At 51.3% G+C, this 14,533-nt stretch overlaps 1 protein-coding gene across 1 annotated transcript in view; it reads right to left on the reverse strand.

Moving 5' to 3' along the window:
- The window catches only part of CNIH3 (cornichon family AMPA receptor auxiliary protein 3), a 50,617-nt gene extending 45,621 nt beyond the window's left edge, over positions 1 to 4,996 (reverse strand). Inside the window, exon 1 of the mRNA XM_081114367.1 lies at positions 4,090 to 4,996. Within this exon, the coding sequence (XP_080970493.1) occupies positions 4,090 to 4,170 (81 nt within the window). The 5' untranslated portion in view covers positions 4,171 to 4,996. The remainder of the gene's footprint in view (positions 1 to 4,089) is intronic.
- Positions 4,997 to 14,533: the final 9,537 nt, after the last annotated feature.

A 14,533-nucleotide genomic window follows, 5' to 3' on the forward strand; every position in this document is an offset into this window, starting at 1 on the left:
ACCTGGAATAACTGGTCATGCATCTTTGCAAAGGATGGTTTCATCTGTGTGCATATAAACAACCTGCAATCAGGCCAAGCTGGGCTGAGCGCTCTTCCCGGAAACACTGTTCATTTCGTGTTGGCTGGAAACAGACCCCACTTCACATCTGAAAACCATTAGAACGTTTTTTTCTTCCAAACACCCACATGCAATTTTTAGAAGTGCGCGCGCACACACAATGACTGGAAGAGAAGACACCCAAATCTTGTCTGGATGATAAGATTAGTGGTGATTTTGTTCCATTATATGTCCCTGTATTTTCAATTTTTTGAGCAATGGACCTATATCCTTGTATAAGCAGAAAAAGTAATTTTGAGAAAATGAAATAGAATGTCCTCTTTTAAAAAAAGGACATGGAGTGTGTTTTAGTATCTTCTTGTTGTTTCAACTCCAAATATTTTCTTTATACAGAGAAAAGTTTCTATCCTTTGGATGAAGACATTACCCGCTATTATCAGAGTTAAACAATCCAATGACAGTTACTAGACTTAGAAAAAGGACATGGGCATAAGAGTCTCAAACTCCGCTTAAATTCCAGTTCCCACACACACCAGCTGTGCAACCTTGGGCAAGTTTCAGAACCTCTCTGATCCACAGTTTCCTCATCTATAAAAGGCAGTTGTGAGGACTAACTGAGCTGCCTGGACAATAGAAGGCCATGTGCCTGAAGGTATGCAAAGCCACACACACACACACACACCCAACTCAGTTTTATGCTGCACCTTTGAAATGTGACAACTGTACTCAAAGATAGTGGCTGATATAAAAGAGATTAATTGGTAATCTGAAACACTTTCATTTGAAAACAAATGAAGATAAATCTGCAAAGTAAACAACAAGCCCTGAAAAAAATGTTGTGCTTAAGGCTGGCCATATCCATCTTCGCTCCCAGGCCCTTAGTGGGAAGAAGAGAGAGGTTATCAGCTGGAAGTCTATCGGAGAGGTTCTTAAGAGCCTAGAACTCGCCTACTGCAGACACTCAATGCATAGCAGCTACTAGTATTACCCCTAAGTAGGAATGTGCAATTAAATAAGAAAAACGTGCCATCTTCATCTTACAGCCTAGGCATGGCAGGGGGAAGGCCTTTTAATTGCTGTATGTTGTCGAGTGCCCAATTCCTTATTTGGGATGTCAATACATGCTAAGCAATCAATATGGCTCATCACATCAAGAATTATCCATGTGCCGGGAGCCAATTCCAGCACGTCAGCAAGGGCTGAATCATCTGGAGTGGTGAGGCCATTTCCCCAAACCTGAAAAGGGATGATTGCTTGCTGCCAGACAGCTCAAGGCATCGTAATCTACATGTTATTGCCTCCTACTGGCCAAACGCCTGAACAGCCGAAGGCTAATTCTTCCAATCTGACAGTGGACTCTGTAAATGAAACCTGACCCTTTGAAGTGTGTATCTCTGCCTCGCCGCAGGACAATGTGTGTTAATAAAAAGCATGGGGTCCTGAGACGAGGAGATCTTAGTTTCTTTAGCTAGGCTCCTCTGACCCCCAAATGCCTTTCAAAGTTATGCTTCGTCCCTGGACTCTTTAGTAAGTTACACACAGCCCTTCTCCAGGTTTCCTGAACCCTTCTAGATGCTGGAACAAGAACCCGGGCATCCATGGACTACAGGGAGCTGGGAAGTAAGCAAGCGCAGAGCCTAATACAGAACTCCTTCTCCTAGATTTTGGGTGAAATAATGTCACCGTGTAACCAATATCCCCACATACACTGTGCATTGAGATCGATGCGCCTCAGGCTTTCCCTTCCGAGAGTCAGGAACCCAATCATGGTTTCCGGCGGCTCTATTGGGAGAGGGAGAAGGAAAAGACTCGGAAAGGAAGGGGGGCTGAGACTTGGGAAGTGTCATTGGCATTTGGATTCCACGAGCACAAATTTTTTTATTCTTAGATGCTGGAATCTTGCCACCTCCACTGGGTGCCAGGACCTGACCCAGCCTTGGGTTCTGACCATTCAGCTTCCCCTGGACCAGGGGGCGAACGCTGGAGACCTGGAGAGCAGGGGCCAACGTGGGATCAGGGCCATCCATGCCCGGTTTGGGTTCGGATGTCTATTAGTCAACCACGGCACAAGCAGTCCATTGAATCAACCTGCTCTCCAATTATTTATCATCTGCCCCCGAGTGAGAGGCAATTATGCCTTCTGGTTATCTGCCCTGCTCCAGGAGCCAGTTCAGAGAACTCCATGCCTGACAGCTTGATGGAGTTCTCTGGTCCCTGCCCGCCTCTGGCCAAGGCAAACGCATCAAGAAATAGCCCGTGAAGTTATTCTGGGAAAAGGGGGTGCTGTGGTTAGCTCCCTGGAAGGCAGGTCACTTGTCAAATCCCAAGGAGCAGAGGAAGCTCCTTTGAATCACATGAGCGAGAGTCTGCCACACTGATCTGCCCTGCGCCCCTGTATTTCCTTAACAACTGTCAGCAGCTGTGAGGCTCAACGCCCCGCCATAGATGAGACCCAGAATTCCAGGGCCGAGAAAGAGAGGGAGCCGAATCCCATGACTTCTCACTCCAAGGATTTTTGATCCGCCAGGAAATTCCTGTGTCTGACTCCTTCTCTCTCACCCTCCGATCCCTAACTCAACTGGCTCATGGACTTACACCACCTTAGACAGAAGGGAAAGCTTAGAGATCAGCCAGGTCCACTTTCTCACGTTTGAGACGTGGCAGGCGACAGGCAGGTCTCTTTCCTAAGGTGACGTGGTTGGAAGCCTTTCTCCTCCCCGGGGCCCCTTCTCCTCCATGTAACAGATGCTCTAGCTGCTTAGTTCCATTTTAAACCACTTGTCCTAAACACCGCATCTCACCCAGCCTGCAACTTTCTCCTGGTGTTGATTCTGGGTCATCTCCCACGTAGAGAGCATGCGTGCTCTCCAAGGCTCCCCAGGGCCAGGCCGCCCCCAGGGAATTCGTCTCAGGACCCCCTGCCCCCTGAGCCCGGACTTGCTGGGCAGGGCAAGGCTGTTAATGGCAGGAGACTATACACTGTGGGTGCTCCTGCTACATGGCTTGACCTTAGCCATCCTGGCCACCAGCTCCCTGATGGGGAAGGGCGGAGAGCGTAAGCTGCGTGGAAGGAGGAAGTAGAGTTGGCAGACTTGCCAAGTGCTGCAGCCTTGATAAGAGGACTAGCGCTCCTTTGCCCTGGCTTCTGCTCTCTTGCTGGGTCTATTCAGAAGCAGCCCATTTCCTGTCCCCACAGCACACCTGTGTCATTGGAACGACGACCCTCAATGGGGGAGCCCCCTGGAGGGATGGCAGGAAAGCTGGTGCCCACTAGGGATGCTGCCCGCCATGGTCTGCCACCTGCACCTTCGGGAGTCAGGAGTTGGATGGCTCAGCGCTTGAAGAGCAAAGGAGGGAACTTGCTCCTCTCTGCCTCTCTCTGCCTGACTTTCCTGCGCCTCACTCATCCCTGCTCCCCCCCCCCCCCACCTCCTCACTTTTCTCTGCGGCCACATCAACCCCCATGACCTGGTGGTCCTTCCCCTCCCCGGCCCTGCCTCGCTACTTTCTTACAAGGCACTCCCTTAGTCTCTCCACTTTGTCGCCAATTATGTCTAAACGCAGCCACCGCAGATGCTGACATTTTAAATGTTTAGTTGTTATAGTTACTTGACTAATTGCTGGCCCAACTGCCGAGCTTCTCCTGCGGGCAGGAGGGAGGGGGCAGGGGAAGAAGGGAGGCGCGGGGGCTGTCATCACCACTCCTGGGGCCCCAGATGTTGGCCAGGCCCTGGCAAGGGTGCCTTGCCCGGGAACCCAGGGGTCCCAAAGCCTCCACCAGGGGCCAGGTCACCGAGAACGTGCCGGGGGCCCCTGGCCTCCATGGGAGGCCGCGAACTGTTCCCGCGCCGCCGGGACAGGGAGCCACAGAGGGTTCACCCTGCAGATGCGCCACGCCGGCCTCCCGGTCCGCCCACACTCACCGTGTAGAGACAGTGAGATGGCATTTTAGAGAAACTGGGGAAGGGGGCGGACAGGAGCGCGTTTGGGGCGAAAGCAAAGAGTTAGAAGCCGCTGCCGGTTACTCACGTGCCAGATGGCGAAGAAGATGAGCGCAGCGCACAGCACCAGGGAGAGCATGTAGCAGAAAGCGGCGAAAGTGAAGGCCATGGCCGGCGGCCGGACCGCCTGCACCCAATCCCGCCACACACAGCGATGCCCCTAGAAGGCCAAGGTCCCCCTCAGCGGCCGCGCTCCCTCCAGACCGGACCAGAAGGGAGCCGCGCCGGCACCCTCCCCGGCAGGCCAGCGGCTGGGAGGCGGCGCGCCACGCGGAGACTCCAGGTCAGCGAAGCCACAGGCGCCGGCGACCCGGGAGGCCAGCCCGCCCGCACGGGCAGGGCCAGGTGCCCCGAGCGTCGTTGGCGGGAACTGTCTCCCAGTGTCCGAGATCAGATCCGCGGAGAAGTCCTGCAGATGGCTGCCGGCCAGCGGACCCCTCCGGACCAGCGCGGCGCGGGGTGCGAGGGTGGCGCGGGCTCCCGACGCCGGGAAGAGCCCGGCGCTGTCCGCTCCGAAGCTGAAGCGGGGAGGCGAGCGCCGCTCAGGACCCTCCCACGTCCAGGGGCGGGGGCGGGCGCGCTCCAGCTCCCCCCGAACCCCGGAGCCCGCACGGCTTCCCCCAAACAGCAGCTCCTCGGGGCGCCGGAGAGCCAGGGCCCCTCGGACCTGAGCTCCGAACGCCGCGGCCAGGGCTGCTGTGCGCCCCCGGGACCCCAGCTGCGGCCCTGGCCGGCCGGCCTCGGTCACCGAAGTTCCCCGAAACTAGGGACCGGACTGGGGAGGGCACGGGCCCCAGCCCCGCAGAGTGGCTGTCGTGCGGGATCTCAAGGACGAGAACTGCTGGCCGCGGAGCCCATTCCACCTGCTGCTGCCGCCGCCTCGGCCGCTGCGCGCACGGATGCTGCTCGCCGGGGGTCCCCTCCCTCGCGGCGCCCCACCCTCGGCTCCCGCGCGGCGAGCACGGCCTCCCCGCGGGCGGGGACTGCGGCGCGGGGGCTGGGGAAGGTGGGCGGCGGGGCGCTCGGGGGCAGATGTGCGCGCAGGAAACGGAGGCCGGCGGCGCCAGGAGCCCGCGCTGCGCTGGGGCGGGAGGACCGGGGACTTTTTAAACACGTGCGTCGGGAGGAGGTGGGAGGCTGCGGAAGGGTACGGTGTACACCTCGCGCCCAAAGGCGTCAGCCGCCCCTCCCAGCTCTCGCAGCGTCGCCCGAGTCGGAAACGTGGAGGCGGAGGGGGCTGGTCTGGCGTGGGTCGGGGATCCAGGGCAGGCCCTTGGACCCCAGGGTTGCTGGGCTGGGTTCTCCCAAACTGGGATGCTCTTAGTGCTCAGCGCGGCTTCCCGCCCCTGCAGAATTCTCCCGGAGCTCGTTCCCTCGCCTCCCCCCCCCCCCACCCCTTTCCCCGCCTCTGACCTTGGGATGGGAACCGAGCGCCTGCCCTGTTCTGGGCTGAAGAGGCAGCAGCGAGGGCTCCGCGGTCCCGGTGTTGGTGGAGTGGAACTGTCCCAAGCACGTGCTGCTGGAGTCAGACCCCTAGGTAGCTGCACGTTTCTTAACCTCGGGTTCTTCATCGGAAAAGCCGCGATAAGAACACTACAAACCCACTTAAAGGCTTAAGTGAGAACACAAATAAAGAGCCTAGCACAGAGCCTGGCACTCGGCGCACGTCCGATCAATGGTAGGCCTTACTGTGCGCACCCTGGGCCCCAGCGCCCGGCATCTTGGCCTGCACGCAGCCTGCCTCCTGGGTGAGGGATGTCTTACAGGGCAGTGAACGCAGCGAAGGTCATTCCGGACGGAACTCGGGTTTCAGGTGAGTCTGGAGATGTGGGAAGCAAGGAGAACCATCCTGGGAAGTGATGGGAGATCCGGGTGGAGGACACCACCACTTTGGGCTTGGAGTGAATCCCTGTCTCTCGCGCTGAATAGGCACTAAATAAACAGACGATGGGCGCTCCTCGCGGTGCGCTGGGCGCACGGTTCACGGGTGGGGTTCCAGCGGCTGTAGGAGCTGGAAGGCAGACATTACAGAGAGCTCGCCGGCCCTGCGCCTAGCGAATGACAGACTCAGAGGCAGGTCTGCAGATTCTGTCCATCCACTACGCCCCAAAGTGCCTGCGACTGTGCGGCTGGGCCTCCAGGTTGGAAGCTGGGTCCCTTTCCGTGGGAAGCGGAGAAACTAGAGCAAATCCACTGGCTACTGACAGAGCGGTCAACAGGTGAGCATTTAATCAAGATCGGCTACATACGTAGCTGCACCAAAGCGCAAAATGAAAACGCAGGGCTGTCTTTTGTTGAAAAATTATTAAGAATTTCAAGATAGCAAGAGCAGAGCGCCAAGCCGAGTGTGAGGCCCTCCTGAGTACAGGAGCCTGGGCAACTGTAGAGGTTGCACACCTGTCAATCAGCCCTGCTCTGGGTATACGCCTTACCACTCTCTCTTTTACTTAAATCGTCTGTCTTCCGGGATAAAGCCACGGAAGTAAGGGATTCCATTACTCAGAGGGGAGCACAGTTCCTACCCTATGCCATGCTTCAGTAGAGCGGTTCTTCCCCTGATATGACAGGAAACCAGGACAATCCGTTCAGGGTGGGTATAGCAGCTCCATGGCACCGTTACTGTCCCCATCGCCTTTGACCTTCCTGGCTTGCTATCCTGAGCCTGTGGGTTTGGTTCTCTTGGTCACAAGAAGGCTGCTGCACCTCCAGGCATCGTGTCCATGTGGCAAACAGGAAGGGAAAAAAAAAATAGAGCCCCGAGGTTTCAGCTCACGAAGACATGCCTTTGGGAGAGAGCAGAGGGAGACCTCCCCAGGGATCGCCTACATCTCACTGGCCGGAACTCTGGTACTTGGCCGCCTCTACCTCACTGCGAGTTTTTTTTAAAGGTGTAGAAAAAAATGAGTATAGTGACCATTCACCTACGTATCACCCAGATTCAACAACGGTTAAAAGGTTTTGCCCAAAGTACTTCCCGGGTCCCCAAAATTGCTTTTTACCACTGGTTTGTTCAAACCAGGACCTGAAGATGTCCCCTTCACCCCTCACCCCCCAGGACACTTTAACCTTTTTCTTGCATATAATTTACTCAACAATATATATTTCTAAGTTGGACGTCTGCCATTGACACTCTAGACCAGCGATGGCGAACCTTGTGAGCTCGGCGTGCCAGCATTTTGAAAAACCCTAACTGAACTCTGGGGACGTGTCACATACAGAAATTTTTTGATCTTTGCCACCATAGTAAAACAAAGACTTACATTTTTGATATTTATTTTATCTATTTAAATGCCATTTAACAAAGAAAAATCAACCAAAAAATGAGTTCGCGTGTCACCTCTGACACGGGTGTCATAGGTTCGCCATCACTGCTCTATACAGAGCTCGACGACTCTGTTTACTGGAGGCCCGCGTGGTGCTGGGCCTGCCCTCGTACACCTAAGGCGGCACTGTCGAGGTTCGGGCTGTGTTTGAAATAACTAAGATCTAACTGCAGCCCTTCTTGCTTGGGTAGCGGGGAATTCAGTATCCGCTTCACTGGCTCCGCACGAGGTCGGGCACAGTTCTGGGGGCTTCCCCAGCCCAACGCACTGGGCAGTTCCTCCCTCTGCCTTGGTCATTGTCTCCACTGGCTCCTGCTGAGACGTCCCAGCTTTCACCTCTGACCTCCTGCCCTCTCCTAGCTGGAAACCAGGAAGCCCCATGCCAGGCTCCAGCCTCCCTGGGCACCACACAGCCATGTCCCTGAGGCCTTGCCTCCCCTACAGTCACTGGCACAAAGCAGGGTCTGGGTCGCCTCTCCCCAGAGCCCCGACCTCAGCCTCTTTCCAGTCTGCAGGAAACCGCTTCCTGCTTTCCCCTTGCTGTTGGCAAAGCCACTCTCTCTCCTTCCAGAATCTCTCCAAAACCAGAAAGAACCTTTGACTTCAGAGATCTGCTTTCCAGCTCATAATTTATCCAGCCAATATTTATTACTATAATAGCAGTGATTGTGGTCATACTGGAAGATTTCTGTTTTGACTGGTAAATAGTATAATGATTATGGTAGCCAATAGCAAAATGAATAATTAATTAAAATTCTAAATTGAGCCCATTCATCCAGGCTGTCATGGGCTGTCACAAGGGCCATTGATAAACAGGCCCCTCATGTGCTCATTTACCACAAAGCACACCAGGCCGTTCACATCTGGTTTCTCACTAGACTGAAGTCATGTAGATGCCACTTGTAATACATAGTTGTTACTTTTATTGTATTTGTGCACTGTAATTCTTGTGTAAGTAGTAAGTGTACTGTTTCAACATTCCTGAACTTAAGAATTTATAACTAAAATATTAAAAACAAACTGGCAGAAAAGACAACCAAGTGTGGATACACTTATTAATGTCTCATTTAAATATCAGTCCCCAATATTCTGAGTTTTCAGAGAATAAGTGATGATCTATATATATAAAAAGCCTGTGACCAGAACACCAGAACTACTGGTCGCTATGATGCCCACTGCAGCTGGCCAACCAGCCCAATCGAGGGCGGGGCTGGTAGGCCAACCTCCAGCGTCCCCGCCACCAGGCTGGCCAGGCCCCACCTGTGCATTAATTCATGCACCGGGCCTCTAGTATTAATAATGGAAAAAACCTAAAGTGCTCTCTGCTACTATACAAAGTCCAAATTGCCTGAACATCTTTTGCATTGCACAAGAATCAGACAAAATCATACAATGCTTTTTATTTCTTCAATACAAAATAATTTGATTATTTTAACAAAAATTATGAGTGTCTCATCAATGCTAAGAATGTAAATATGGTATGCAGATGGTGCTCAGAATTGATTGTTAAGACTTAGATATTCATCATAATAGCAATCATGTTCTGCCAAAAGTTCATGGTTTAATAAAAAAAAATTGTAATTATCATTGAGAGAAACAATCCAAACAACACAATAATGCATTTGAAAGAACAAAACCTTTTAAATTTAGAAATGTATACTGACTTCAACATAACCCATAAAATAGGAGTAAACATTTTGAAAATTAAAAAAGAATTTTGAGAATTAGCCTTAATAAACAATATTCTAATAGTGATATCTATACTTTCTGTGGCTTTACAAGAAATAAGTGTTTCTGTTAAACCAATTTAAGAATCAATAAAAGTAATTTAGCATATAAAGATAAGTAAAAGAAACTATATGGCAGCACAGGAATATGATATGCCACTTGAAACAAAGCAAATTATAAATCCTAAGCAAGCTATTACAGTGTCTAGTAAATTATGTAAAATGACTGATGGCAAATGTAAAAGAAGCATAATTAATTTTTAAGTGGTTTCTATTTATTAATTCCTGCAACTTTGCCAAATGATGTTTGCAGATCTCCATGGATTGAAGGTGATTAGAATTTAATAAAAATCAATCCGACTCATTAAGTATGATGTTCCATGAGGACAGGAGGCCCAGCCAGCCCCAGCTCTCCCCATCATGCACCTGGGGCGCCATACATGGGCGGGGGGGGGGGGGGGCATGTTGATCGGCTCTTCCAGCCCCAAACCCACAGGTAAGTGCAGCCAGTGCCACATGGAGCTGAGGTAGCACCCAGCTAAGCCCAGCCCAGAACTGAGTCATGAGCAAATAAAGGGTGGCTGTTGCTTTAAGCAACCAAGCTTGGGGGCTCTTTGTTAGGCAGTGACAGGCAACTACGAATGCTCTTCATTCACCAAATGACCCCTTTAGTTTGGCCCCCACTGTGGACAGAACACATGGCTTCTGGAAAGGGGACGTGTGTAATGAAGCAAACTGTCCCAGCGCTTATAGGTAAAACGTGCCTCCAGATCCTGTACCTCCATTTGCTCTCATTCCTAAAGCCTCCCAACAACTCCTCCAGACAAGCAGGGACATAAAGGTCTGGGGGTGAGGCAGGCTGCAGTGTCCGGCCAGCTGGGCCAGGCTTGGGCTCCAGGGGTCACTGGTCCCTGGGCTGTACAGCAGTTACTACCCTGTTTGTTTGGGGGGTTTTATGGTAAAATATACATGACATAAAATTTACCACTTTAATCATTTTTAGGTGCAGTGGTATTAAGCATATTCACATTGTTGTGCAACCATCACCATCATTTATTTCCAGAAATTCAAACTCTGTACCTATTAAACAGTAAGTCCCCATTTCCCCTTCCTCAGCCCCTACACACCGCCATTCTACTTTCTTTCTCGATGAATCTGACTACTGTAGATATCTTACTTAAGTGGAATACCACCCTGTCTTATAACTCAACTCTTTACATGTCTATCTCCCTCTACAAACTGGGAAGCCCTTGACATTAGAGACTCTTTCTTATTTGTCTTTGAATCATAGCTATCCTCACTGTGTCTGGCATATAATAGGTGCTCAATATGTGTTTGATGGATGGATGGATGGATTGATGGATGGATGGATGAATAGATGAGTGAGTAGATGGATGGAAGGATGGATGGATGGATGGATGGATGGATGGATGGATGAGTGGATGGATGGATGGATGGATGAGTGGATGGATGGATGGATGGATGGATGGATGGATGGATGGATGGATAGATGGATGAATAGATGAGTGAGTAGATGGATGGAAGGATGGATGGATGGATGGATGGATGGATGAGTGGATGGATGGATGGATGGATGAATAGATGAGTGGGTAGATGGGTGGATGGATGGATGGATGGATGGATGGATGGATGGATGGATGGATGAGTGGATGGATGGATGAATAGATGAGTGGGTAGATGGATGGATGGACAGATGGATGAGTGGATGGATGGGTGGATGGATAGATATACGGACAGGTGGATAAGTTGATGGATGGATGCAGTTGTTGCAGTCTAACTGGTACTGCAGTTGACTTACACAAGTTGCCCCACTGGATGATGAGAAAATGCAGACAAGGACCATGCCTACCTTTCACTTACTACTTCAGAGCACTTACTACTCTGTAGGCACATGTATAAGCAGGGCAGAGCCCAACCTGGAAGGCGCTCAGAATCTAACAGAGTTGCACGGAGCCAACCATGACTTTGATAAGAACAACAACAGAAGAGTGTAAATGTCATGGAGGCAGCTAGCACAAGGCTCCTGACATCATGTGTATTCAACAGACATATTTTCTACTAAATTGAATCAGATGGCAAGCTAGTCAGAAGCTTTGGGCTGAAATTCCCACTTTCAAGCTGTGCTGGCTTTCCATAAGTAAGTTCACCTCTCCCGTTCCTGCAATGTGCATCAGTTCTGACATGAAAGCCAGGTAAGAGCCAGCGTGACCTGTGCAAGCAGGAAAAGGCAAAGGTGGAAGCCACATTTTCATCAAAGAAGTGGAGGGGGGGGGAGACAGAGGAGGGTCTCTAACCACAGAAGTGCCGATCTCAGAGAGTCCTTGGGTGAGGGAGGCAGAGTAATGGGACGCAGCTTCCTGCTTGTGTTCCTAACTCGTCTTAATGTCATATTCCCACGAGTGCTGCCTTCTGCGGAAATTAAGTGATTTTCCTATTATTAGCACCGCTAGGCAGGCACTGTCAACAGATCACAAACAATGAGCCTTCGTTAGAGACGCCCCATTTCGTTCTGGGCCCTGGCTCCTTCCACAGCTGGAGGCGTGGCATCTATTTTAACAGGACTGCTGAAGAGGCAGCTGTCCTGTCAGGGGAACTGGTCTCACTCAGAAACTGCTGAGCATTTAGGGGCAGCTGAGTGGTGCATGCTGGAAGTTTGAAATGCCCACCAGCCTCCCAAATGCCAGTCTAAAACCCAGCTCCTCGACTGGGCCCTTTATCCTCCTAAAATACTGGCAGCAAATGCCTCCGTAGACAGGACTGGCGCCATAAAGAACAGGATAACTCCGTGATGCCATTATATTTATATGTTTCTATTTGCTAATTCAGAGAGCCTAAGCTTTTCCATCAGATGTGAAATATCTTCCCGGGCCTCCACGTGCGAGAGTGTGCGGGCCATTCTTAACCACAGTGTCAGGCGTCCTGGGGAAAATCTGAGGCTATTAAGCTCAGCCCCACAGCTAATGAGTCTGTAACTCACAAGATTAATGTTGGATCTAATTTTATGGAGTCTGAACATCACTGCCGTGTTTCCTTCCCTCCCAGGTCCTGGCTCCGGCACGCCCAGAGAGCTACTCTGTGCTCATTCAGTTCCGCTCTCCTTACCTCCCACCCCTCTGTGCCCGGCCACAATGCCAGTGTTTAAAGGCTCTGTCACTTAATCACTCCGTTTCCTCAGTTCATTTAAAGAAGGTCTGAGAGCATTATAAAGGTCAGAGTGTCTGTACACATGTACACATGCACACAGTGTCTGTATGCACACATGCACACCGTGTACACACACATGCACACATGCAGTCTGTACACACACATGCACACATATACTAAGTGTCTGTACACACATGCACAGAGTGTACACACACATGCACAGATATAGAGTGTCTGTGCACATATGCACACAGTGTCTGTACACACACATATGTGCATGCACAGTGTACACACATGCACAGAATGTACACAAATGCACATATACACTGAGTATCTGTACACATATACACATGCACACATGCACACAGTGTCTGCATGCACACAGTGTACACACATGCACAGTGTACACACACATGCATATATGCACAGAGTGTCTGTACAAATGCACACACTGAATGAAAGAAGCTCTTTGACATTTGAACAAAAAGTTCTTGAAGCTTCATCTGCATGAGCACCAGATGTCACACGATGAGCCCACCAGATAATGACAGCAAATGCCCATGTTTCTGGGAAGGCAGTTGAGAAACAGTGGTTATGAATAACCAAGGCTGATTCCTCACTGGGTGCCAGGCCCCGGGCAGGCACTTCTATCTCCTTTAATGCTCACACTACAAGGTGGGTGATCATCACCATCTTACCAATGAGAAGACACTCAGAGAGGCCAGGCACGTACCTGAGGCCACACAATGAATGGCAGGATTCGTGTCCAGATCTATCTGACTCTACAGCCTGAGCTCTAACTCCCAGAGGTGGAGGCTGGGGGTGCCGGCTTCCTGGACAGACTGAAGAAACCTGGCAGCTAAGCCTCTTCAAAGACAAGTGGTTGTTTCACAGTTTAGTGCCTGGGAGCTATAAAACATAAGCTTGCCAATGGGGACCGCGCCAACCTTTATGTCCTGGCGTGCAGGGCAAGGAGTGGATGCCAATATAGTTGGGCCTGATTAGTCTATGGTCTCTCTAGAGCCTTTGAAACAAGCTTCCAAGAAATCCAACTCCCCAGTGAGTCCCAGCTTCTCACATGGACCATTGGTAAGGCCCAGAGGTACAGAGACGCTGGGCAACTTCGCCAAGGACACGCCACTAGTAAATGGAAGGGTCGGGATTCACACCCAGACAACGTGATCACAGAGCTGGTTCCCAGAGCCCACACTTCACAAGGGGCCTGGACGCATGGCCCAGAGTCGTGCCCATTATCGATGACTCCACGGTTCAGCGAGATCGGTGGCGGGGAAAGAGGGGAAAGCTGACAGAAACCACGCCTGGAAGAGCAGGTAGGATTCAGGGAAGGGAAAGGAAGGGGGGCAGGGTGCAGATGCACATGCTACTTCATTGCTCACTGAGCAGTCTGTTCGGCTCTGAGTTGACACAGGAATGAGATGATAGTAAAAGATAGGCTTGGGGGCCCTGAACGCCAACCTGGATTAAATTCTAGAGACTTCAAGGAGTTCCCGTCTACCTTTTCCAATTTGCCTCCCACGTCATGATTCTTTGCATTAACTCTAGGGAAGGGGATGTCTCTGCAGCGAGACCTGCAAATCTGACAGGAAAATGCAATGCATGAAGCCCCAGCAGTGCCGCCAGGCTCCTGACCGGCTGTCACAACCTCAGCCAGGGCCCGTCCCCTGGGAGGGGCAGAGAGGGGTGGGCCAGCAGCATGGAAAGGGAGCCTCTGGGGCCCGCGTAACCCCGTGCTCATGGATAAACGAGAGCAGTGGCAGCAAGAGGGTAGTACGTTATAGGGGGAAACCACGAGAACCATTAATCCAAAAATCTATAGTAATAATAAAAGCATAATATCTAATTAGACCGGACATCCTCCCAGACAAAGCCGGGGCTGCGAGGGAAGCCTGGGTCCCAGGTGCCAGAGGGAAGCCGGTGCTGGCAGCCGGGGGAAGGAAGGCCTACTCTTGCACGAATTTCGTGCATTGGGCCTCTAGTCTTTTATAAGGTCAGATGGTGGAATTTGGGCTTCAATTATTTATCCATTTATTCGGCAAACATGTATTCATGATGTACCCAATGCCAAGTGTTGTGTTAAGATTTAAAAGCAAATACTCTGAGCCTGGCTGGCGTGGCTCAGTGGTTGAACATGGACCTATGAACCAGGAGATCACAATTTAATTCCTGGCCAGGGCACATGCCCATGTTGCAGGCTCAATCCCTAGTGTGGGGCGTACAGGAGGCAGCTGATCGATAA

This window comes from Myotis nattereri, assembly GCF_964212035.1.
Source record: "Myotis nattereri genome assembly, chromosome: 20".
NCBI classification, from domain to species: Eukaryota; Metazoa; Chordata; class Mammalia; order Chiroptera; family Vespertilionidae; genus Myotis; species Myotis nattereri.